The 26,840-nt window shown below is 36.8% G+C and overlaps 1 protein-coding gene across 1 annotated transcript in view; it reads left to right on the forward strand.

The window, feature by feature from the left end:
- LOC136260774 (uncharacterized) overlaps positions 1-26,840 on the forward strand; it is a 192,834-nt gene that overhangs the window by 134,458 nt on the left and 31,536 nt on the right. The window contains exons 26-36 of the mRNA XM_066054640.1: positions 2,395-2,712; positions 3,081-3,404; positions 11,829-12,101; positions 12,797-13,062; positions 13,111-13,354; positions 15,421-15,524; positions 15,583-15,690; positions 15,742-15,820; positions 17,291-17,401; positions 19,733-20,012; positions 21,651-21,708. Coding sequence (XP_065910712.1) covers positions 2,395-2,712; positions 3,081-3,404; positions 11,829-12,101; positions 12,797-13,062; positions 13,111-13,354; positions 15,421-15,524; positions 15,583-15,690; positions 15,742-15,820; positions 17,291-17,401; positions 19,733-20,012; positions 21,651-21,708 — 2,165 coding nt within the window. The remainder of the gene's footprint in view (positions 1-2,394; positions 2,713-3,080; positions 3,405-11,828; positions 12,102-12,796; positions 13,063-13,110; positions 13,355-15,420; positions 15,525-15,582; positions 15,691-15,741; positions 15,821-17,290; positions 17,402-19,732; positions 20,013-21,650; positions 21,709-26,840) is intronic.

Raw genomic sequence — 26,840 nt, forward strand, 5'->3', positions numbered from 1 at the left:
TTGCGGACCCTACACAAGTATTTTGATTTATGAAAAATAAAGTACATTTTCCATTTGATCTCAAAGTTTTATAAAATGATTTATCATTAGCAATCTTGATGTGTTTCTAATTAATTCCTATTTACTTTCATTAGATAGTAGTTTTACTTTGGCTATCTGCAGACTAGGTGATATGCCTCACATGTTTTGAAAATAAAATAGGTTGCATGTATGTACTTATTTCTACAGGTGAATGATGGGATGATCATGATGTGAGCATGTGAGCATAGACAATTTAAAAGATTGTTGAAATTGGCTTGTTGTGTCTGTGAGAACTTTAACAAACTGACTCATGGCACTATCCAATGTTTACTCTGTATGCTTTACCACACTTATCACAATTATGCTCACAGCCTGATCAGAATCTTTCTAGTTTGAGCTATGTATGTACACAGCATGTGCCAAAAGTGGTGTAATAATGTCTAACATAATGTACACACCAATTCTAGTTAAGTACAGCAGGAAAGCAGGTGACAGGTGCTTTAAGCTAGATGTTTTGCAATGAATTTTCATGCATCCCGCAAGTCAAAGGTAACATTGAAAATCAGGTTTTAAATTATTTTGCATTGTGAAGCACAAGTGGCTGGCATTGTAACCTTAAAGTTTGTTTGAGGTAAAGTCTTGTGGTCACCACGGACCATCACAAATGTCACTGGCTGCTCTCCAGCCGTGGTGTGGTGTTCTGAGTTATCCACACACAGTATCCAAGGCTCCAAAGACCCATCACATATTGAATTGCACAACAGATTCCACAACAACCTTTGCTGCATTTCCTCATTCACTTCATTGCACAACACCTTACATCATGTACTTCCGTTGCAGACAAATACACAAATAAATAAATATACAGAAATTTCAAAGAAGATTGCTTGCCTAACATTAAGGTGCTCAGCAATAAAAGGTGATGTAAATTACTAACCAATTAGAGTTAAATGGGAATGCACCAAGACTGCACAAGTCAGTGATGTTAAATCTTTATTAGTTGTATTCTTTGCCATGCCAATATCAGCTTTTGTATAGTCATCAGCTATATTACTTCACTGAATTACTCTTTTTGGATAACCAAGCCATTTTTACATGGGTGTATTATTATGTTAAATGCTAAGAACATCATAACAAACGGTAGTGTGTTGTGTGGCCAAGAAAGTTAGTGCATCACACAATGTGTATATTAACAGGAAAAAGATATCACGATTTTTACACATGCATAGCTCCATTTTCCCTTCTCCAAAGCACACTATTTTTGCTTTATAGCTGTGTACTAGGTAGGGTAGGCCACACTCCAAATTTGATGAAATCTGCTTGAGCCATTTGTGAGATAATAGGTGGCTAAAGCTTTAATTTTTTCTTCTTAGTCTATGGAACCTAGATTATTCTTTTCGCACACTTTGCTAAACTTGTTATAAAACACAAAACTATAATTTGATTACCTTGAAATTTGGTACAGATAAAGAGCATATGAATACACGTGAAGTTTGCAAGGAATCTGATAAGTTTCTATAATGCTACAAATGTTTATTCGTGTAAAAAAGATCGAACCTCTGTCATGGTTACAGGGTAAACTGTTCATGGAATTTGGTGCGTATAGTATATAGGCTAGCCATCATAGAAATGCCTTTCAATGGTTAGAAGTAGCAGCTATAGAATTACAAAGCAAAAACCAAACAACTGTAAATTTTGGAGCTGAGATACTGTAATAGAACAGTCACCTCAGATAAAAGTGCATGAAAATGTCGAAAAACTTACCAGAGTCTAAACCAGAGACCTCCAAGCTGAACACCCAAATCCTTAACCACTGAGCCACAGCTGTTCACCTCAGTTAATTCAATTTTATAAATGCTAAAATGTACTTAATAGTGAAAGTTTATGGAAATTCTAGATTGTTTATTAGAATTCTTCAAAATATGTACATTCTATTAGAATATTGTATTGTATTGTATTAATGCTTTACAGTGACCACCACTGAAGGTCTGCAGCAACATTACAATGATATCACCAAAAGTCAAATAAAACAATACAATTATAACTCCTGTCTTCAATAATCATCATTGGGTCTGTAGTTAAGAAGAAAGGAGTACAAAAAAGATATGAAATCCACACAAAAACATCCAAGCTATGAAAAAATTGCCGCCTTCAATAGTCTGGATGAAAAAAGTTGTGAATGGTGGCAGCCAAGAAATGGCTGCAATGATGTTAATGCTAATAATGCACATAGCCATTATTAACATTAACATAATTGCAACCATTTCTTGGCCACTATCTTTAATTTCACAACTTTTTCACTGAAGGCTGCACCCTTTGTCTGCAGTTTGGCTGTTTTATTTGTATATATTATTGGTAATATTGTTTTTATAGTTCCAACACCCAGTGTAACTATTATTGCCTCCAACAATCAGACAGTTGGCCAGCCATTAACTTTGGAATGTAATGTGACTACTGTGAGAGGTATCACCAGTAGAGTGGACATTGTGTGGAGTAGTGATAGTACAGAACTAGAGAGAGTGGAAGGAGTTAATATTAGCTCAATGACAAGCAGTACTGCAGTGTACACAGACACTTATACTATATCACTACTAACAACATCTGATGATGATAAAGTATACCAGTGTGAGGTGGTGATCAATTCTAATACAACAGTGACAACTAACAATAGCATCACACTGGATGTAACTGGTGAGTAATGAATAATATACTGCACGCATGTGCATGGTACAGGATTGAAACCAGATAGGGTCATCCAAATTATTTGGCTTACTTGGGTCACATTTTGTCTGGTCAAAATAATATAGTTCACTTCATAGAATATCCAGCAATTGAATCCCACTGTTCCCATCTATATGTTTGTGTTGAGTCATACCCATGTATCAATAGTTGATGCATACAAGTGAACCTGCAATTTTAATATAAATGGGCTTAGTCTGTTATACAGTGGTTGTCCGGGTCAGTCATTCATCCAGGGATGTACCTACAGATCTAGTTTCGATCCTGGCATGGTACTACATTACAATTGATATGATAATTGTCCTATCACATATATGTAGTTCCTCCTCCCACCATCACCACATCACCAAGTGGTACAGTACAAGGAGCTATGGTTGGTGATCCCCTACTTGTCCAGTGTATAGTTGAAACAGTTGATGGAGTGGAGCCCAGTTTAGTAAACATCAGTTGGATGGGACCTGGAGGAGATTTAATAGTGAATACTAGCAGAGTGACTGTCAGCCAAATGACATTTAGTGATAACACTTACAGTAGAAGTCTTCACTTTACCCCTCTGTGTAAGGATGACGAGGGCACATATACATGCTTTGTAATGATATTTGAAACCAATGGATCACACTCATTTGAAGTACAAGCACTTATTGGTAAGCATCTGTATCTGATATTTACTTTGCATGCTACACTTACTATTAAAGATTTCCAAAATAACCGGTGAAACATAAAGCAATAAAATTTGACAGCAAACATAATAATAAAACAATACACACACACTCACACACTACACTACACACACACACACACACACACACACACACATACAAACGCATGTAACTATGTATATTGTATTGTGACAAGGTATAAGTCCTTTTGTCATATACAATTACCATTCCTATGTGGTTTGGTAGAATGTAGCCATGTACAATGTAAAGGTTCCAATAAAATGTTTGACAATCCTAGAGACACACAACAGTGCGTCACGCAGCCAAGGAAAGCCAATGCGTTCAGGTGCGCAACAGACAAGCATGTGTCGTGCGGCCCAAGAAGCCGGCGCGCCACACCGAGAGTATATTAACAGGAAGAAAGAAAACGCAATTTTCACACCTATGTAGCTCTGTGATCCCTTATCCGATTGGAACCAAATTTGCTAGACGTGTTGGCCAGTTATGGGAGTCTACACACCAAATTTGAAGAAAATCGGTCCAGCCATTTCCGAGATACGAGCGAACAAAAATTTCGTTTTAATTTCTTCGTTTTTTTCTTCTTCATTTCGCACACTTCGCAAAATCCGCCATAAAACACGAATGCGTACTTGGATAGGGCTGAAATTTGACACACTTGAAGGGCTCATTACGGCCGATCTCAGTACCAACTTTGGTAGGAATCCGATGAACATTCACAGAGTTATGACCGATTATGTGCTTAAAATAAGGTCGAAGGTCTGTCACGCCTACAGGGTAAACCCCTAGGAGGAATGAGTTGAAAATTGATGTGTAGATGGAGTAACCATCTTGGAGTGCTTTTTTGTGGTTTGAAAGGAATTGGGATAAAGACCATGGAGATATGACACAAAACCCAATCTGTGTCAAAATTACGTGATCGATTTTTATGAATAAAAAACTATTAGTTTTCACGTCTACCAGGCAAGCCGCTTAGAGCAATGAGCTGAAAATCAGTGTGTAGCTGGAATAATCATCATAAAAAGTCCTTGCAGTAGTACAGAAGAATCGGATTACAAACCACTGAGTTATGATTCGCAACTACGTGTAGCAAATGCGAGATCGAGATACTCTAATAGAACAGTCACTCTAATAGAGCATTCAGCTACGTTTATAACTTATTCCATTATAGAATTATATTACATGGCAAGATAGTCTGTACGGAATTCAGCTACAAACAGTTAATCTGATAGACAATTCAGCTACATGCAAGTCACCCTGTAGAGAGTTCATCTAGAACCAAGTCACCCTGTAGAGAGATCAGCTAGAAGAAGTCACCTTGTAGAGAGTTCAGCTACAAAGAAACCATCATGTAGAGAGTTCAGCTGCGAACAAATCACCCTGTAGAGAGTTCAGCTACGAACAGATCACCCTGTAGAGAGTTCAGCTACAAACAAATCACCCTGTAGAGAGTTCAGTTACAAAGAAACCACCATGTAGAGAGTTCAGCTGCAAACAAATCACCCTGTAGAGAGATCAGCTAGAAGAAATCACCTTGTAGAGAGTTCAGCTACAAAAAAACCATCATGTAGAGAGTTCAGCTGCAAAAAAATCAATCACTCTGTAGAGAGTTCAGCTAGAAGAAGTTACCTTGTAGAGAGTTCAGCTACAAAGAAACAACCATGTAGAGAGTTCAGCTGCAAACAAATCACCTGTAGAGAGTTCAGCTAGAAACAAGTCACCGTGTAGAGAGATCAGCTAGAAACAAGTCACCCTGTAGAGAGTTCAGCTAGAAGAAGTCACATTGTAGAGAGTTCAGCTACAAAGAAACTACCATGTAGAGAGTTCAGCTGCAAACAAATCACCCTGTAGAGAACTCAGCTACAAACAAATATGCCCTGTAAAAAGATCAGCTAGAAGAAGTTACCTTGTAGAGAGTTCAGCTACAAAGAAACCACCATGTAGAGAGTTCAGCTGCAAACAAATCAGCCAGTAGCAGGGGCGTAGCTAGCCAGACGGTGGTGGGGGGGCATCCCCCACAAAACACTCGGCATTGTTCGTAATTGCACAAAAGGCTAATGACCCAATGATGGGCTAGTCAACATACGGTGTTGTATTATTACAGCTTATGTTCTAGCTACATAACTACTTCATTACTGATTGCTACCAATTATCACTTATCAATGGAAATATTTTCGTCAAGCATCATCACACGTGCCACAACTGTACTCCAACAAATTCGCCCACAATCCAGTAGAACTATATTGTGAATATTTTAGTACAAATACAATGTGTCACAGTTACTTACGTCAGCCACAGTCCGTACTGCAGTCCTAGCACACTGGCATAGTAGCTATGACGAGCTCACTCACTTCAGCTGGCGAAATTCAAACGCCATGTATTGGCATGAAATCCCAACTCTATACCTTTCCTTTTAGCAGAATTTGTAAGCTTGTGAAGGATCATCTGACTGGCTAACAAAGTGAAAAAAATTAAACTAGTAGTGGCATGCCAGACTAGTATCATCTCGTAGGTTTGTAGCATCATTGCATATCACTTGTCATTTCTGAGTTGCGACTTGAGTTGCGACTCTTGCGAAGTCACTTTGAGCAGGTCATCTGTCTTTAGATTCGAAAAAATGCACTATCACATGAGTAGTGTAGGCTAAATATAGAATTGTGTCTAATATTTTCGTTCAGTGAAGGCCTGGTGTCTAAATAGGGAACCCCTGGGGATTTGAGAATACCTTATTTTTAGCGCATCGTTTTATTAATTGCTTGTAATGTGCAAGAAATCATCGTATTATTATCACCATTCACAAACGACTTGAATGTTGTGTGCACTCGCGTAGTAGCGCACAAACAGTAATTTGGGATGCGTGTCAGTTACTGGAAAGCTTGTGATGGAAGTTTTAAAAAACATCACTTAGTGACGGGGGGGGGGGGGGGGCAAATGCCTCCCCTTGCCCCCCCCCTTGGCTACGCCACTGGCCAGTAGAAAGTTCAGCTATGAACAGACCACCCTGTAGAGAGTTCAGTTAGAAACAAGTCATCCTGTAGAGAGATCAGCTAGTAGTATCACCTTGTAGAGAGTTCAGCTATAAAGAAACAACCATGTAGAGAGTTCAGCTGCAAATAAATCACCTGTAGATAGTTCAGCTACAAACAAATCACCCTGTAGAGAGATCAGCTAGAAGAAGTCACCTTTTAGAGAGTTCAGCTATAAAGAAACTATCATGTAGAGAGTTCAGCTGCAAACAAATTACCTGTAGAGAGATCAGCTAGAAACAAGTCACCCTGTAGAGAGTTCAGCTAGAAGAAGTCACATTGTAGAGAGTTCAGCTACAAAGAAACTACCATGTAGAGAGTTCAGCTGCAAACAAATCACCCTGTAGAGAACTCAGCTACAAACAAAACACCCTGTAGAAAGATCAGCTAGAAGAAGTTACCTTGTAGGGAGTTCAGCTACAAACAAATCACCCTGTAGAGAGTTGCAAACAAGTTATCTGTAGGGAATAATTAACATGTAATAAATGTATGGATTATATATATAATTTGTACATTTACTGATAAAATTAGAATTAGTTAAAGTATTTAAAAACTTCTTCATCTTTCTCTTCTTCCTGTGGTAAAGAAAAAAGATAGGTTAAAAAAACCGCATGATTTGTTTGCAGCTGAACTCTCTATATGGTAGTTCTTTGTAGCTGAACTCTCTACAATGTGACTTCTTCTAGCTGAACTCTCTACAGGGTGACTTGTTTCTAGCTGATCTCTCTACAGGTAATTTGTTTGCAGCTGAACTCTCTACATGATGGTTTCTTTATAGCTGAACTCTCTAAAAGGTGACTTCTTCTAGCTGATCTCTCTACAGGGTATACAAATACAAAAAGAAGTGAAATCTAATCCAAAAGAGCCAAGCTGTAAAAAAAGAGTGTGGCCCTGAGAAAGGCTATGGTGAAAAAAGATGTGAAATCCAAGGTGGCGGCCAAGAAATGGCTGTTATGGTAGGTTAATGGTAAAAATTTTAATAACGACAATTCAGGTGAATTTTGTGCCAAGACCAAGCAGTGCCAAATTCACCTGAATTGTCGTTATTAAAATTTTTACCATTAACCTACCATCACAGCCATTTCTTGGCCGCCACCTTGGATTTCACATCTTTTTTCACAATAGCCTTTCTGAGGGCTGCACTCTTTTTTTTACAGCTTGGCTGTTTTGGATTAGATATATATATACATGAACCAAGAAAACATGTTTTTCATGCACTCGGTGTAATGGCTAAACAGAAGTACCCTATTTTATTGGATGGGCATCTTTCATGCAAAATTTGGGTCAAATCAGTCAAGCTATCTTCAAGATATGTGTTCATCGTATTTCCTTCATATTTTTCTTTTCTTGCAACACTTACAAAAATCACTGTAATTCATGCAAACTGTATTGGATTCTCTTCAAATTTAGAGAGGATATAGAGAATAACTTAGTGCATTTTATTTTCCAATTTATGTAGAGATACGTAGTGCTAAGGTGTGAGCAATTTTCAAAAATTATAAGTGTGATATTTTATCATGCCTGCAGGAAAACCACTTATAGGAACAAGATTTAAATCAGTCTGCAGATAGGATAACCATTGTAGTGCAAACCATTTGTGAAACAAGATTCTCTAATAGAACAGTCATTGACAAGTAAAAAATGTACAGAATTCACAGTGGCGGATCCAGGATGGGCATTTGGGGCAAATCCTCCCACCCCGTTTTTCTATATTTGAGAGTTTGGCTTGTTATTTATCCCTCGAGTGTAGTCCAAACAAGTTATCAGGTTTTGTTATATGTCAATGGCGGATCCAGGATAGCGTATTTGGGGCCATTTAGCCCCAAATGCCCCTCCCCTTCCCTTCCCCCTTTGTGGAGGAGCCATACTTCTTTGATTGAAATACTAAACCTTGTTAGTCCATAATAAGTATTTATTTATAGCTTGCAGAAATATGTACATATTACTACCATTTACTGCAAACTCATCTAAAACGAAAGTCAAAGCAGCTGTCAAACTGTCAACCAGCACTTTTGTGCATACTAAGCGTCTCTAAAAATAATATATTATCGTGTTGTAATTTTTAAACAGGAGTCTACTCAGTAACCAAATACTGATTTTTATTGGAGTCCTGTGAGCAAAGGAAGAAGACGTTCTAGCCTTTAGGCCAGGCAAACTTCATTAATTGTTTCTTATCCCTACCCGCATCCCTTTTTACCCCACCACCTCTAATTTCATTATTGCTGCTATCAATCACATGCACACGTATCTTGATGCTAAGAAGGCTGGCTATCATTTTACAGCACAGCAAATGTCACATGTACCTCAGAAACAGTGGTAAAACATAAGAACTAGTTCTTAAAGGCTTTAGCTAACCTTTATAGTAAAAATGGCCTCCCACCCACAAAGAAATCTAAATTTTTGTGGATGAGAAACACGTAATTGAGTTTGCCTGGCCTTAAGACTTCACGAAGGCTTAATTACAAAAGTAAGAAGTAAGACAATACTAAGAGGTGATTATTTGCTACCAAAAATACAAGAAAATCTGCTCTCCCTAACCACCTACAACTTAGCCTGTTTGTGCTCCTCCCCTTGCTAGATCCTGGATCCACCCCTAATTCAACAACATGAAATTGTAGTGTGGTGTATGGGCAGATCAAAAGATGTCGCCAGTGTTACAAATCAGTTGTAAACTAGTTTCTAGTTACAAATAATTGTAACATGGCTAAGCAGCCACACAGTCTGGCCACTAATTAGTTCAAAGACATTAAATGAAACCAAACACCAGACCAACACAGGAAGTCACAATACAAGGCAATGAATTTTGCTATGCATCAAGATGAATTACTCTAGAATAAATGAACACACAGCACTGCAGTTGTTTGAATGAATGTGAAGCAGTACAACTGCTGGGCTAAGTTGGTACTGTATATGTATACCACACACTCATTCGCCAATAAATTAAGCTAACCTAGACTATTATAGCACTGCACCACTCAACAATGAATATCAGACACTTGTCTAGATGATGAGAAGTAGTACAATGGTTGGAGTGATTAGCCATCAATATGGCACCTCGCTCTTGTGCATGGGAAACGTGCTACCAATGAATAAACTAGCTAGTAATGAATTAACTTACCATCAAGACAGTAGCTAAATAGTGAGTAAAACCGTTCTTGTACACAGCACTCAGCAGTAGCCAATATTATCCTTGCCTTTTTGTTCCCTCTGTGTTACAAATGGGCACCTTTCATCTGCACATGCCCTATACCACAAATCAGTTATAACACAGTGAAATGTACCCATTCGGTTTGTATTTGATCAGCTCCATCCTTGGGCCTGCGGCCCTTGGGTGTTGTGTTTAAAAATCAGATACAGACCTCATGGGTGTGTTACAACTATTATATAGCCTACAAAATAATATGAAAAAATATTATATTTAAAAGTAAAAATGTCACTTAAAATCTATGTAGTTCTTCTGTATACCTACAGAGAAAATAAAAGGATAGACAAAAGCCATCCCCGAAGGCTTTGGTGCTTGCATATACAAAAAGAAATGATACATGATTAGAAACAAGCAAGCTGTGAAAAAGGTGTGCAGCTTTTCAAAAATAGAAAGGATGTGATACTGTATCAAAGATGGTAGCCTGCAATGATGTATAATGTCTATTAATTTGTAAAGCTGTACCCTATTTCATAACTTGGCTGTTTTCGATTAGTACTTTACATAAGGGTTTCTATAGCCAATTAAAATTCGAGTGATTAATAATATCAAGAGTTCATAATATTGTATTATGAACTCTTGATAATATTATTGTTTTGTATTGATTATTACTTTATATAACACTTTAGCATGGGCATTCAAAGGGGCCGCTTGGGGTTTAACTCATCTATTCACCAGGCAATATCTAGATATTACCTGGGTAATATCTTGGGAATGTGGTTTGCTCATGACTTTGATTCCCAACTAGTTCAAAGATACGAAATGCTTTGACTTGCTTTATTGAGCTACATGGAACATTTTATTGTGGATTTTAGTTTATACATTAGGCAAGGCTCAGTGTAGTTGCTAAGTTTACCGTATAGCGGGAAATTTTCGAAACGTTAAATTTTCGAAAAAGAGTGCTTGATTGGAAATTCGAAAAAATATTTTCGAAACAATGCCTCTTTACCACGCCGCACAGTAGATAATTAATTCATGGAGGAAACTAACAGTGCATGGTTGCGTTCATCACATACATAGCTGCTTTGATTGTTCAGTATAGTTAGATAAACGCCCGATCTAACTTTGATAGAATCTCGTCTAGCTACCCTAGAGTCTTCCTTAATTCGTAGGTTGAACCATGTTGCTTGGCGAACTTCGCTTCAGAGGCCTGCAGATCGAGCTGCGGATTGAGCCATAGCTAAGTACATGGCGTTTTTCAGCCCATATAGATGTTTGCTGATAATTATAGTCTTTCCTAGTAATTTCTGGTCTCTCGATCTCTTATAGGCTTCAAGACTCGTGGTGTCATTCGTGCTCACTCATATGCGTGCACATGGTATCTATAGCTATAGCTATATGGCTAGCTACTTGTGTGTGCCCCAGTGCCTAGCTATAGACTAATACATTAGGCCTATAGCTAACTGATATTAGTAGAAACTATGCATGCCTGCACTCGCAAAAATCATTCATATATATATACCTAACCATAATTTCTTTGATTGTCATTTCAAAGCCGGGATGTACTATTTTCGAAAAAATATTTTTGAAAACACATTGTTATTTTCAAATATTTAACCTTTCAAAAATTTCCCGCTATACGGTAGATTATTTGATAGTAACTAAAAGATGAATGATCTGTAACTATGAAACGATTACTTGGGCAATGCGTATTTCTACCCACTGTGTGGGGGGCATGTCAACCATTAAGCAGACCATGAAATAAGAAGAATATGACAACTAGGTGAGTAGCTTCTAGTCCTAAGTACTTAACGTAATGTATTAACTTACTGTCACAATAGTGAAGGTTCAATGTAGTATAAAAAACCATAGATCCTTTACACCCCAAAAAGCAATCCCACAATCAAAAGTTCCTGGCGTGTGTTGAAATATAATTACGTAGGAATAACATTCTAAGAGCTATTTACCCACAGTATTGAAACCACAATTGATCATCAGATGCTAGTGTATAAAAGAAATGTGGTGAGTGCTCTGTAGTTCTTTCACCTATCAGGTGAGTGTGCCCTTAGTGATACATATCACTTATACCACAACTGCATCGGGATTTTTCTGATATATACACCCTAACCCCTCGGGCCATAGCCATGGTATAACTATTATGTAAATATACTAATTATGCCATCTATGCCTTTTAAAAATTATATGTCTGCAATATTATTACAGACCTAACTGTCACAAGATCATTCACATCAGTTACAATACTGGAGGGAGCGTCAGTTACTATATCATGTTCACCATCCATAATGGAAGTTGGCTTGACTTGGTTACACAATGGAACAAACATTGTAGCAGAAGATACAACATTTTCTCCACAGGTTCTCAACCACAACCTAATAATTAAAAATACTCTACCTACTCAAAGTGGAGTGTACACATGTAGTGCTACAGTAGGTGAACTAACAGCTGAACAAAACATCACTGTAACAGTCATACCAGGTGAATACATATTTTGTGTTGTGCAGTCCAAGAAGCTGGTGTACTACACCAGTGTGTTATTAACAGGAGACACAAAAACACAATTTTTCACATGTACAGTACGTATGGCTCCATGCTACCTAGAAAATGCTACTTGCCTTTAGTATTTCATATAACCGCATTCCCGAGATAAAAATCATCAAAAATTGGGTCTTTTCCTTTCAATACACTTACAAAACTGTTATTTCATGTAAATGGGAAATTAGCTGACACATTATTCAACTGCTTTAAAATTTGGCACATGTAGGAAGGGTTCAAAGGCAAATCTAGTACCAAGTTTGGCTTTAACAATTGTGGAGTTATTTATGATTATCCACATAGAAAACCAGATTTTTTGCTATGCCTACCGGACAAACTGCATAGGTGAATTAAAAACTCAATATACAGATACGTTAACCATCGTAACCCAAACCTTTGTGGCTTGAAAGTAACAGCCATGAAGTTATAATGTGAAAACCAAGTATTGGAAGCAAGCTCGCAATCTAGTTTTGTATTGAAAGTGATAGATCGTTTGTCACACCTGCATGACAAGCCACTTAAGGCACTAAGTTAAAATTTGATAGTCCACCCATCATAGCTTAAGTATTTTGCAGTTGCACTTGAATCAGCATAACAGGTACACAGTGTAACTTTTTATATGTATAATATCTTGATAGCATGTGATAATGACTTCTCTGGAGCTCTGTTCTGGCCTAACAGTAAACAGGATTCACTAGTTATTCAGTCATGTTCACAACTTCATCCCAGTTTTCGTTCTGGTGTTAATATTGGTCGACAGTGTAGGAGTGATGGAAGTTGGTCACCAGTTGATCTAAGAAACTGCACCATGTTCATAGGATCCAAACCAGTTGTGATAGTTTACTTTACTAAAACTGTGAACAATACTGACATGATGACGTCAATAGATATCATTACTGATAATGTGAGTATAACATTTTGTCAGCTATATGGAAATATTTAACTTGTGTAGGCACTGATGAGACTTGAGAATGATCTTAGTTTGGATGTTACTAATGCTATGAACAGAACTTCAACTTACACTTCTAATTCAGGAGCAACATTTGTGAGCTTTGTATTGTCATTTAACCTTCAAAATTCAATTAGCAATAACCTTATTGAAGACATTCAGAATGTGCTGAAGGGAAACAGCTCCTTATCAAACAGCTCTAATGTAACAAGTGAAGGATTTCAAATAATGATAGTTCAGCCAGAATGTAAGCAAAAATATTATAATTTTGTATTTCTTGTGTGAAAGTAGTCAAACTATACATTTAGCTACTTTTGGCCTATTTTGAACTTATAGGATTGTGTACAGGGTAAATGTTTACCCCATGTAACCATGGCTACAGAGTTTGTATGTATTCTACAACATCCATCATGTAAGTGTTGTTAGTAACTCTTTCATCAAATTATCCAATACTAGGAGCAAAATAAATAAAAGAAAATACAGAGTTTGTATGTATTCTACAACATCCATCATGTAAGTGTTGTTAGTAACTCTTCCATCAAATTATCCAATACTAGGAGCAAAATAAATAAAAGAAAATTTTGGTAAACATCATTATAAACATTAAGCTAGGTACAAATTGTGTGTGTGTGTTGTGTGTGTGTGTGTGTACTATCCCACCAATTACATCCTTAAATGCCTTATACAGAGCAATTATCAGTATTAACATAGATCCTTTGGTTTTGGTATTGGATCGGTAGGTAATTTTTCTGTATTAGAAATTTGTCTTATATCATTGTCATTGTACCTGTAAATAATAAGAACAATGATTTGCGTAAAAAACAAACCTCAAAGCCAGTTTATAATTGGCTTTGGGGTATATGTTTAAAATACAAAAAGAAGTAAAATCCATGCAAAAAACACAGCCAAGCTGTATTATAAAAAGGGTGCGGCCTTCAAAAAGCCTGGGTGAAAAAAAAATAAGGTGGCAGCCATGAAATGGCTGCAATGATGCTAATGATAATAAATTTTATTAATGGCTCTTGTCCATTATTCAAATTTATTATCATTAACATCATTGCAGTCATTTCATGGTCACCACCTTTGATTTCACAACTTTCTTCACCCAAACTTTCAAAGGCTTACTTTTCAATATGCATTACCTATTGTAATCACAGTGTTTGCATATGAAATTTACACCAGAGATGCATCAATTTCAGCGGCATATCTAGGGGGTTTCAAGATTTGGTAATCAGCTTAAGTGCAGGGGGTCTAGATTTTGAACATCAAATTTATAATTTCATGGACTATTTCAGTATATGTTTAGTTCCTTTAAGTCATTAATGTCAATTATGGTTTATGACTATACAGATATTACAGTGATCAAAATGCTTATTCAAATTTTCCAATTGATATGAAAACCTCAAGATGTAGGTAGCTACTAAATTCAAGTTAATGTATTGTCTTACATTATCCTTTAATACCCATTTTAAATTGTATTCTGTTCTATTTAAAAAGTTTTTGACTGCTCTATTAGAGTTTTGTAAAAGTTTTTCAATACATACTCTATCCATATTTGAGGGATAAATGTAAGTTTCCCATTGCTACCCTGCTCTGATCCCATTTATTCTGTATATTTGTGCTGCTAAACTATGTAAGTTATAGTCTGATGTCTCTGCTGCTGGACACAAATTAAATTTCAGAAGTGGTTTCTGGAACCCCTCTCCCCCCTAAATACACCCCTGAATTTATTACCTTTCAGAGCATTCCCAGCATTTGTAGCTCCTTGTGCAGTTTTCCACCAAAGAAGATAGAAAATCTGATGAGTTGGATGAGCATAGTAGTATCATGAGTGCTCAAAAAGGGGAGGAGGGTGGAGATAGACTTCACAATGAAGGGGGACCATGATCAAAGTACAGGCATGAGGTTACAGGGTTGTACTTGCTCCTTAGTGGCTGATATGCAACAGGATCAACACAGAAAATGCTTTGCCGACCATATACCAGTGTACCACTGGTTCTTGTCAAGCCAGGTCATTACCAAGGCCAGAAATCACCATTCGAGCTTGCCACACCACCCATAAAAGTGGGTTTTAAAAAGCCAGCTTTGGATAGTAATGCTGAGACTTAAAACCAATAGTATGCAATGGTAGTGTACCCACTGGTGGTGTAGTTTGAATTTGCCTGATGTGCAATTTGGATCAGTTTTGTAAAATTTTGATCACATTTGTATTTGTCTGGCTACTCCTATTGTATACAGTAACTCAGCCATATCACATTTGTAGTTTACTTGTAGCATCTATTAAATTTTTACACTCTTTTATTTTGTTAACAGTAAGTTGCTCTTGTGATATCAATGTCACTAATGATGATAAAGTGATAACAGTGTGTGCTGGACCTAGTGATGCTCCATGTTTGTGTGATTCTAGTAGTTGTGTGGTAAGTTACAACTAAATCACTTGAAAAATAAGGTTAATTAGTCATATTTATTATATAGTGTAATAGTCCCACTTTTGTTGGTGATGGAAGTGTCTGTGGACTAGACTCAGACAGTGATGGATTTCCTGATGTTGGTCTGGATTGTGATGAACCATCTTGTATACAAGTTTGTAAAATATAACTAAATTACTTCATTTCATAATTTCTTATGTATCAGGATGTTTGTTCAGATGTATACAGCGTTGACAGTGAAGGAAAGCAAAGAAGCGAAGTTTGTATGAAAACAGTAGATACAAGTATGTATGATGGATGCATCAATGCAACCTTAGCCCAAATTTTTAGATATCAACTTCATATGAATCAGTTAGTATGATAGAACATATTGCCTAATAGCAATTGATTATCCACTATATATATGCACAGCAAATCAGCTTAACCCTTAAACGCGCATAAGCCTATATATAGGCAGATTATGCATGGTCTTGAAAACGCATAAGCCTATATATAGGCTTTTACGTATGGTTGTGAACAAAGCGCTGTAACTTTTGAAGCGTTTACCATATGGCTTTGTAACTTGTGCCATTCTACTCGTGATGTAATAAGGATTAAAAAGATACCTAGGGGTTTACCCTACGACCAAAGCATAAGACCAAAAATCGCCGTGAAAATAATTTTCAACAACTAACCACAAAAAGTATATTACATACCTTTAGAAAATGATGCATAACTCCTTGACAGTTTGTCCGATTTGCTTCAAACAAGTACTATTCGAATGGCCATTCAATGGCGAATCAGGCCATATATAATTCATGTGACTAAACCACAATCGAAACTACAATTGAAGCGAAGAATGTGGCGTTGCAATAAAGTAAGACATTGATCTTCTTTGCTTTATAACAAGTAAGCCATTGTTGTTACAGTGGTTATTTAGCCTTCCCCAAGTAGACCAATGAATAAGCTTTCTATTGATATATGGTTTTAGGTTATTAGATTTAGGTAAAGCTGTCTTACCTCACCATATAAGTTTGTTTTGTGTAAACACGCATTCCATAGATGTTCTGTGTGCATTCAGAACTAATTCCTTAAAAGTTTCATGCGCGTTTAAGGGTTAAAATACATCACTATCACTAATTTTTATAGTGTAGGTACAATCATTTAGTTAAACAGTGATAACACCTAAATAGAAGATGAGAAACACATAAGAACTAAAATAATAAAACCAAATTATGCACCATGTTTCAGGGAAAGGAAAGTTGTAACTTATAGCTTATGCTAAAAGTTTATTTATTCTAGGGAATGGCTGCTGGTTTGAGGCTGCCTAGGTCCAGTCATGGAATTTTCCACCTTTTCAAACTTTATGTAACAACTTTAAACAGGCTGTAGGACCAGGTGTCCTACAGACCTTCAGCACTTGTGCTGTAAAGCCTTAATAAATAAAATAAATCCTGAGTACAGTATGTACCAGTGAAATTATTAACCCATGTAAATACGTACCACTTGTCTTCTATATACAAATTCAGTGAGTTTCAATTCATATGATTTGCATGGTATATACTGTATAATGCATACATAGTACTAATGGAAAACCATGTACACTATTATACTTGGATGCAAAAATTAAGTACAATCATACAAACATGTATCTGTATGTGTCTACAAGTACTATCCTCCATTAGGGACCTGTGGGGAGGCTAAATCTTGTAAGTACAGGGAGTCAAATTCATACGTATCTGATAGTCACACAATATTTTATACTACCTATGTAGACTTCATTGGGTGTCAATTTGAACAAGATGATATCTGGAACATAACATGGCCAGCAATCAGTGTTGATGAAACAGCTATTCAAAAATGTCCCGGAGGCAGTGAAGTGCAAGGTATAAGTAACTAATAACAGTGGCAGATATAGGATTTTTTAAAGGAGGTTTCTGAAAATTAATATCTATACAAAAACAGCCAAGCTGTATAAAAAGGGTGCAGGCATGCCTCCTGAAATTTAGAAACTCTGAGGTTGGAATTTAGGCTATAGCTACTTTTAGTTAACAATCCAGTAAATTCAACACTTTAAACCATGAAATTAACACTGACTGTAGGGCAAAAATTGTGACTAAGCCATAGCTCTTTGATCACTCTAATAGAGTAGTTACTTGACTGCTCTATTATAGTATTTTGATTGTTTTTGATACAGTGGGAGATGAAAAGTATGAAGTGCTGCTGATGGTTTAATAGCTATAATGGATGTTAGTTCAATGTACTTGCATGCAGTGATATGTAGTGTTTTGCTATGATACATCATACAGTACGATAGTATTGTATAGTAGGCACCACAAAGGAGTTGGCGTGGCCCATGAAATAACATCACCCAAAAACCAGCCTCAAGTTTCCCTGATGACGGTGAGGCAGTATTGGTTAGGTAAAACTAAGCAAACACGTTTTCAGATGGACCCGAAACGCTTTCAACAAGTTGCTACGAAATTTTTTAAATTATTTAATGGAATTTTCTACTGACTGTTTGACTGACTGACTGCCTGACTGACTGACTGATTCCTTCAGACAAGCATAACTTGATAACGGCTAAGGCTACAGGCTTGATTTTTTCACTGTTCAACGTTACTTTGGCCCGAGAGGTGCCTTTTGGCATACCGCAGTACATACAATGCATTCTTCATGGACTTACCAGTATCCTCCTTTGTGTTCCATTCATATTTGCTGACAGCAAAAGGTGTCGATTTGGCAATAGCACATGATGGCTTCCCTTTGTAGTGGAAATTGTCCATATTTTTCATAGTGGTTATTTTGATTGCAGAGATGCTTTTCGAACAGTTCCTGATTCGTACTGCTGTGTAACAGGTTGAACATAGCTGACAACGAAGCATAATGAATACTTCACTTTTCAGATGATGATACTTATTGATATAACTGGGGCACGCGGCACCATTTTTTTTGGTATGCGTGCATTGCAGAGGTGCTTTTTGAACAGTTCTTGATTCGAAATGCTGTGTAACTATGCCTCTACCATATGGAATCTTCATCATTTAGGAAACATCCGTGAGCTGGAAAAAATTCAAAGAAGAGCCACAAAGCTGATACCTACCCTTCAAAACTTACCCTATTCTGACAGACTACAAAGCCTCAATTTACCTAGTTTATCTTACCGTCGAAATCGTATGGACTTAATTATGACGTATAAAATTTTGAATGGAGCAGTATTAGTAAATAAAGAATATTTTTTTACAATGAACACCAGTTACAGTACTAGATCTAATGGATTTAAGATTTATAAGAAATTTAATAAGACTTCAACACGACGCTTTGCCTTTTCACAGAGAATAATTAATAACTGGAATTCCTTACCCTATGAAATTGCCACTTCTCCCAATGTACTAAGTTTTAAGATTAATTTAGATCATTTTTTGTATAATCAACGTTTTTCATTTGTATGATTTAAATGAGATTGGTTTTATAAGACTCTGTCTTCTTTTTGACTAATAATACATGATAATAATAATAATAACAGGTTGAACATAGTCGACAACGAAGCATAATGGATAGTCCAGTTTTCAGACGATAATTGATATAACTGGGGTGTGCGGTGCCATTTCAGATGCGGTATGCGTGGGTTCACCAGTTATAATAATTATTTACAAAAAAAGTTAACAAACAAGTACACAAAAAAATTTAGAATTTTCAACCGGAGTAGGGACCATAGCACATCAATAAAAAGTACTGAAACAAGCTGGAATAGTGCATGATATTAAATCACAGTACGTGTTATATCCCTACTGTGCATTTCCATTATGGTATCTTGAGCACAGTAGGGATATAAAACTTCTTATTGTTTTACTGTGATTTAATATCATGGACTACTCCAACTTGTTTTAGTACTTTTTATCAATGTGCTATGGTCCCTTTAGCACAGTAGAGATATAACACTTCTTATTGTTTTACTGTGATTTAATGTCGTGCACTACTCCAGCTTGTTCCAATACTTTTTATGGATGTGCCATGGTCCCTACTCTAGTTGAAAATTCCATTTTTTTCTGTATATAAATAATATCTTGAATAAAGCATTAATAAAGCAAGTTAGACTGCCACTGAGCTAAATTCAAAAGGGTGGTTTCAGTCAAAACCAAGAACCCACCCAGATCCACCACTGGATTAGAAGTTGTGTAATCTTTACTCATTACAGCGTATGCTTCATTTTGCAGGTCTGGCTACCAGAAGATGTGATGGCGATGATCAGTGGGCATCCCCTAATGTGTCACAATGTCAAACAATAGAACAAATAAGACTGACGATGAGAGTTGAAGAACTAAGTAGTCTTGTGAATAATATATTTACTGCAGAAAACAGAGATATGACGGTGATGTTTATGCCAGAAGATGTAGTAGATATTACAACTGAACTTGATGAAGTTACAACCACTACACAGCCTATACTACCAAATGATATTTCTTCCTCAGCTGAAGCTCTTGTTACCATTCTTACGTATGCTTTTATTGTGTTGTGTATGGGGTATGGATATCTATAGTTAGTGTACATCTGTGGATAAAGATATGTAAAATTCTTCTTAATTTTAGCTTGTTTTTTTTACATGTATACCTGTACAAAATGTAAAACACCATCAACTAAAATATTTGTGGCCTCAACAACAAATTATTTAATGACATCACGAAATACACCTTGTCTATGTACACTTGATGTGGCCACTAATATGGTCTTATTAAAACAAAAAGTGGCTTTTAAACAATGTTTCACTGTTCCATCATGTGTATACAAGGCTGAAGACTTCTTTCAAAAATCATGGAAAGGCCTGCCTTTATGGTATCACACTTTCACAGATAGGTAGCTTATCTGCCTACTACTGTACATCAAACCTCTGTATTGATTAGGTAATGGGTTATGTCTATGTACCAATGTATTTAGTCTATAACAAAGCAGTCAGATGTATTACTTTAATGCATGGGACATTCTACTAGATTGTGTTCTATAAAAATTGGCTGGTGGCCTTTGATATTTTGCTATTATATACTTGCAAAATAAAATAGTAAGAGTGCAAATTTAGAGGAAAAAAATTTGTAAGACTGTGTGGTAACAGCTACTACGTAAATGCTGTAAAGTTAATAATGCCATATGTACCATGAAGCCACCTAACTTCAAAAGCTAATTTCAGGGTACATATCTTATAAACCCTGTCTGGCCATGGTACAGTTAAGTTAAACCATGGCTGGCTGGTACATTTGATATGTACCATGGCAGTATTGGAAGCCGTCCAAGTGTTACAAGAGCAGTACTGCCAAATTCTTTATAAAAACTCAAGCCTAAATCGATTGTGGGAATTTATTATTGGTCACGTGATGAAAACCATGCTTTTGATTTTGCATCCTACAGCACTCAGACGGAAGCAATTTTTGTCACCCTTGCCATCCTATGAGTTGAGAAATGTTGGTTTAAGGTGAGAACTAGTGCTATAGCATATTCCTAAGTGGTTTGCCGCATTTTCGAATACGGACATGCCCACCTTTCGAGTAACACGAGATAAACACTCTATAGCAAAGCTTACCCCTATAGATATTTAGTAAATGTATAGTAAACGGTCTGTAAAACGATGCAGTGGCTTTAAAATACTTGTAAAATCGTTTAATTAAAAGTTTACGTAATACTGTTAGGACTTCCCCATTCATGTTAACAAACGTAATCACAACGTTAGTTGTTGCTGTCCCATAATCAAATTTCACAAGTTGGTCTATATAATGAATTCAGTGGTCGGTCTAGGATTGGTTTGGGTGATTAATCGCCCACAGGCTAACACCTGCAGGCTCTTAGCCTGCATTGGCATGGTACATATCAGTTGTATCACATGCCCTCGTGATTTGCCTGATATGTGCACCCACACTCTCAGGCCTGACAGTCCTCGAGCTTGGGTGTACATATCAGGAAAATCACTCAGGTACATGATGTAACTATTACTTTTAATAGCCATTAACAGTATCTCATGATCAGTCATTTCTTGAACAGATTTGCATATATTTAAGTACAACTTTTGTAAGACTATACCAAAATGCATAGTTATCAAGCTATTTTGGTCAGTATGGAAGTTATTATTTATAACTTAATACCTGGCAGGATAACAGAGATATCTGGTGATGAGATTGACCAGCTGACAGCTATGACAATAGCTGAGGTAAAGTTGATTAAAAGTTAAGATTTTTAATGTGTATAGCTATATGTATATCATCATGAGTACAATGCTATATAGTTATCAAGCCAAAGAATTGATAAGTAGATGTCCTATGAATGCATGTAGGGTTTAACTGGTTTCTTTTCTGTATTTGAAGAAGTTGAGTTCATGTGTCAATATACATAAGAGTTGTTTGTTTATAGAATGTGTAAAGTAACAAAGGTAAAGAAAATCAGGAATTTTACAAGCTAGTATACAGGTATCATTTAACAAGGAAGATCACCACCTGAAGTGAACATTTGGTCCCTATAATACTAGTTTATTGCTACTATATTGGCTAAAGTAGGCATTTCCGATGATTATCTCCCTTGTTCATTGTCTTACTAGCTTCCACTTACACATGTTTGTACACACGTTTGTTAACTTTTTGAAAACATATTCATCATTACATTTTAATAAACTTCTGCAATACTACATAGTTATACACAAGATTATGATTGCACGACAAAACATGCTAGCATCAGAGTTATGCTTGTCACAATTAGTTAGTCAGTCAGCGAAAATTCCCTGTAAAAATTAAATTTTGTGGAAAATTTTCAGGTCACACTGAAGGCATTATTAGTATATAATGCCAAATCACCATAATGGAAATGTGAGGCTGGATAATTTTAGGCAGGAAAAATGCAAACCTTCATGACCCATACCATACCAGTACACTGCTACCATATTGTATGATACTCTATCATACAACATGTATAAGGAAAATTGTCTTCGAGTAGGGATCATAGAAATAAAAATCAGTAAAACAAATTCGCCTTCAGCTATATACTAGTGCACATTTAATTCGTACTTCAATCATATGCAGCCTGTCCATAAGGTAGCCACGACTGAATTAAAGTACGTATAGCTGCAGGTATAGATGGCCTCACTTATTTCATCGAGATACTGTATCTCCATAGTAGCTAAAATTGATGCCATAATTATTCCGTATGTTGGCCATATTGTTGTGCATCTCTATTGAGCATTGTACAGTGATATTTATTTTGAAATGCTTTACAGGTTAGCTTGTACATTATATATGTTAACACTAACCCAATATGATGTCCATCCTCCATGGTTTTGTCCATTATTTGTGTGTGGAACATGTGATTTAGTTAGTCTCAACCCTTTCCATAGGCACATCTCAGCATGCTGTGTACAAATCTACACAACAATATGGCTAACCAAAAATGGTTGTTGTGGAGATAAATATCTCTGCTGCTTTTTATTTCTATGATCCCTACTAAAATGTAAAAATTCTGATTTTTCCTTACACTAGTTTGTTTATCATTTTGTAACATGATTATGACTGGTGAACTAATGCATACCACATCAAGTGAAAATATACCAGACACACTATAAATATCAATTGAGTAATTGAATGTGTGCCCCACTATCAATTACTGAAAAGCAATGTGGCCATTCTACTTTGTTTTCAGTTTTTTTCCACTCTTTTTCCATCATTATAAAAACAGAACAGTATGAGAAGTGCCTCTCAGTCAATACAGTTATTACGACTAAATGCGAGTCCCAACAATCAATTTCTATCCTTTATACAGCATTACAAATGAAGAACAGTATGAGGGTTGCCTCTGCAATCAGTCTACTGACTGCAGAAATTATGGACAATTTTTGTGATGGCAACATCTGCATTGAAACCAACATGTGTTACGGTGTATCAACACCAGCAGTGGAGGGACATAAAAGAAGACAATGGTAAGTCCATGCATGATGCATGCACTGTAGCTGCTGTGGTTGGCAAAAAGACACATCTCAAGACAAAGTGACATCAAATAGTGAAAAATCAAGCCTGTAGCATTACCCATATTAAAGTTATGCGTGGCTGAAAGCATCAGTTAGTTAGTTAGTCAGTTAGTAAAAACATTTAGGTAAATAGAATTGTTTTAAAATGTCATAGGAACTTGTTGGAAGGATTTGGGGTTGCTCTGAAGACATTGTTGGGTTTGATTATGCCTATCTAATCCTGCCAAGCTGGAGTAAAAGCTGGCTTTTGGGTGATATTAATGGAAAGGAAAACCCAAAGATAATATTTTAGACTCTTTTTATTTTGATAGCACAGATAAAGTAAGTACGTAACTACTTACAGTTTTCAACAGTTATAAAATGTGACTGCTCTAGTATGCCCTTAGAATTTTCATTCTTTAATTTGTTACAAGCATTGCTTATAGGCCATGGCCTGCTGCCATCTCATTTCTACCACCTATGAACATAGCACATGCAGGTCTAATAATCTGTTATGCTTTTATGGTGACTGTTCTATTAAAGTAAATGCAAGTAAATGACTGCATTATTAGAGATTTCAATCTTCAATGATGATTCTTTGCAAAATTCTGAAGGAAGCATGGAATCACACATACGGTTGTACTTTGGCTCCATCATTGTGCTAATATGTCATATTTACTTCAAGTACAGATGCATTTTGCTCTCTGTTTTTGATTGATTGATTTGGTACTGGGATAGACAGCTTTTTAACTGATATTATCCCAGGGAACTACTGAAACATCACAGAATTTACATATAGATACACCAAACTCAATGTAACTAGTTATTGGTCCAGCTTTTGTCTTCCTATTATTCTAAAATCATTCCATAAAAATTGATGCATCTTTATCAATAGGGTTTAATAAGCACAGTAAAAGAAGTAGTGTAAACTGTTAATTTTATCTAATCAAAAACAGCCAAGCTGTAAAAAAAGGAGTGCGGCCCTTGAAAAGGCTATGGTGAAAAAAGATGTGAAATCCAAGGTGGCGGCCAAGAAATGGCTGTGATGGTAGGTTAATGGTAAAAATTTTAATAACGACAATTCAGGTGAATTTGGTGCCGCTTGGTCAATTGGCACAAAATTCACCTGAATTGTCGTTATTAAAATTTTTACCATTAACCTACCATCACAGCCATTTCTTGGCCACCACCTTGGATTTCACATCTTTTTTCACCATAGCCTTTTCGAGGGCCGCACTCCTTTTTTTACAGCTTGGCTGTTTTTGATTAGATTTCACTTCTTTTTGTATTTGTATACCCCAAAGCCGGCCTATGGCCAGCTTTGGGGCTTTTTAACCTATATATTTTTCTTTACCACAGGAAAAAGAAAAAGATGAAGCAGATTTTATAAATACTTTAACTCTTTCTGATTTTATCACTAAATGTACAAATTATATATATAATGCATATATCAAGAGTTCATAATATGCGACTGGATCTACGAAAACCGTTCTTATCGCCCAAGACAGGAAGTTTGATTTTTTCACACAAACACAAAGCTTAAAGAATGCACTATCAAGTTTCACTGCCACAGTCCACCAGAGTAAAGTGGTCTGCTTTTGCTGGCTGCTTTTCTAGAGCACAGTGGCAAGCCGTACGAGTGGTCTGGGGTCTTGATGGAGCCCTGGCCAACCAGGAGATGGCTGTGTGTGGCTGTACAGCTCTGTGGTGTTGGACAATGACCTGTGCTGGAAATTTCCTTCCATTTTAGCCAGTTCTGAGCCCTGAATAGCCTATAACTTTGCCTAATTCATCCCAGCACGTCTCTTTTCAATTTTTGAACACCATCTTGCCCGCCTTCCAGGGCCCCCGCCTCCCACCCTTCTGTAGCTCGCCTGATACAGACAACCTAGGTTTAAAAACTATCTAAAATGGCGGGAAACTTAGCTGTTGATTTCTTCTTTAGTGGATGATCAGGAAGGTAAGAAATTGTTGTGAAACGTGTGAAAATTTGGTATGCGTAGCTACCACCATTGGCCAGCTACAACACACAGAATATTTAAAACCGACGTTTCTCGATACTTTTAAATGGGCGATAAGACCGGTTTTCCCAGAGACAGTCACATATAAAAAGAGAGCATATATTTATTGCATGTCAATTAATCCCCACAGGATAATTTGCAGCTGATCTCTCAACTGGGTGACTTGAAATGTAGTTGAACACTCTACAGGGTGATCTGCTTGTACGTAGATGAACTCTTTACAGGATTCTCTCTAACGGGTGACTTGACTCTAGCTGAACTCTCTACAGGGTTATCTGTTTGTAGTTGAATGCTCCACAGGGTGATTTGTTTGCAGCTGAACTCTCTACAAGGTAACTTCTTCTAGCTGATCTGTCTACAGGGTGATTTGTTTCTAGCTGGTCTCTCTACAGGGCGATTTGTTTGTAGCTGAATTCTCTACAGGGTGATGTGTTTGCAGCTGAACTCTCTACATGGTGGTTGCTTTGTAGCTGAACTCTCTGAAAGGTGACTTCTTCTAGCTGAACTCTCTACAGGGAGATCTTTTCATAGCTGAACTCTCTACAGGATGATTTGTTTGCAGCTGAACTCTCTACATGATGATTTCTTTGTAGCTGAACTCTCTACAGGGTGATTTGTTTGTAGCTGAAATCCCTACAAGGTAACTTCTTCTAGCTGATCTTTCTACAGGGCGATTTGTTTGTAGCTGAGTTCTCTACAGGGTGTTTGTTTGCAGCTGAATTCTCTACATGGTGGTTTCTTTATAGCTGAACTCTCTACAAAGGGACTTCTTCTAGCTGATCTCTCTACAGGGTGATTTGTTTGTAGCTGAACTCTCTACAGGTGATTTGTTTGTAGCTGAACTCTCTACAAGGTGATACTTCTAGGTGATCTCTCTACAGGATGACTTAATTGTTTCTAACTGAACTCTCAACAGGGTGATCTGTTCATAGCTGAACTATCTACTGGGTGATTTGTTTGCAGCTGAACTCTCTACATGGTGGTTTCTTTATAGCTGAACTCTCTACAAGGTGACTTCTTCTAGCTGATCTCTCTACAGGGTGATTTGTTTGTAGCTGAACTCTCTACAGGTGATTTGTTTGTAGCTGAACTCTCTACAAGGTGATACTTCTAGGTGATCTCTCTACAGGATGACTTAATTGTTTCTAACTGAACTCTCAACAGGGTGATCTGTTCATAACGAAACTATCTACTGGGTGATTTGTTTGCAGCTGAACTGTCTACATGGTGGTTTCTTTGTAGCTGAACTCTCTACAAGGTAATTTCTTCTAGCTGAACTCTCTACATGGTGACTTGTTTCTAGCTGATCTCTCTACAGGGGATTTGTTTGCA

Source organism: Dysidea avara, chromosome 7, assembly GCF_963678975.1.
Source record: "Dysidea avara chromosome 7, odDysAvar1.4, whole genome shotgun sequence".
NCBI lineage: Eukaryota > Metazoa > Porifera > Demospongiae > Dictyoceratida > Dysideidae > Dysidea > Dysidea avara.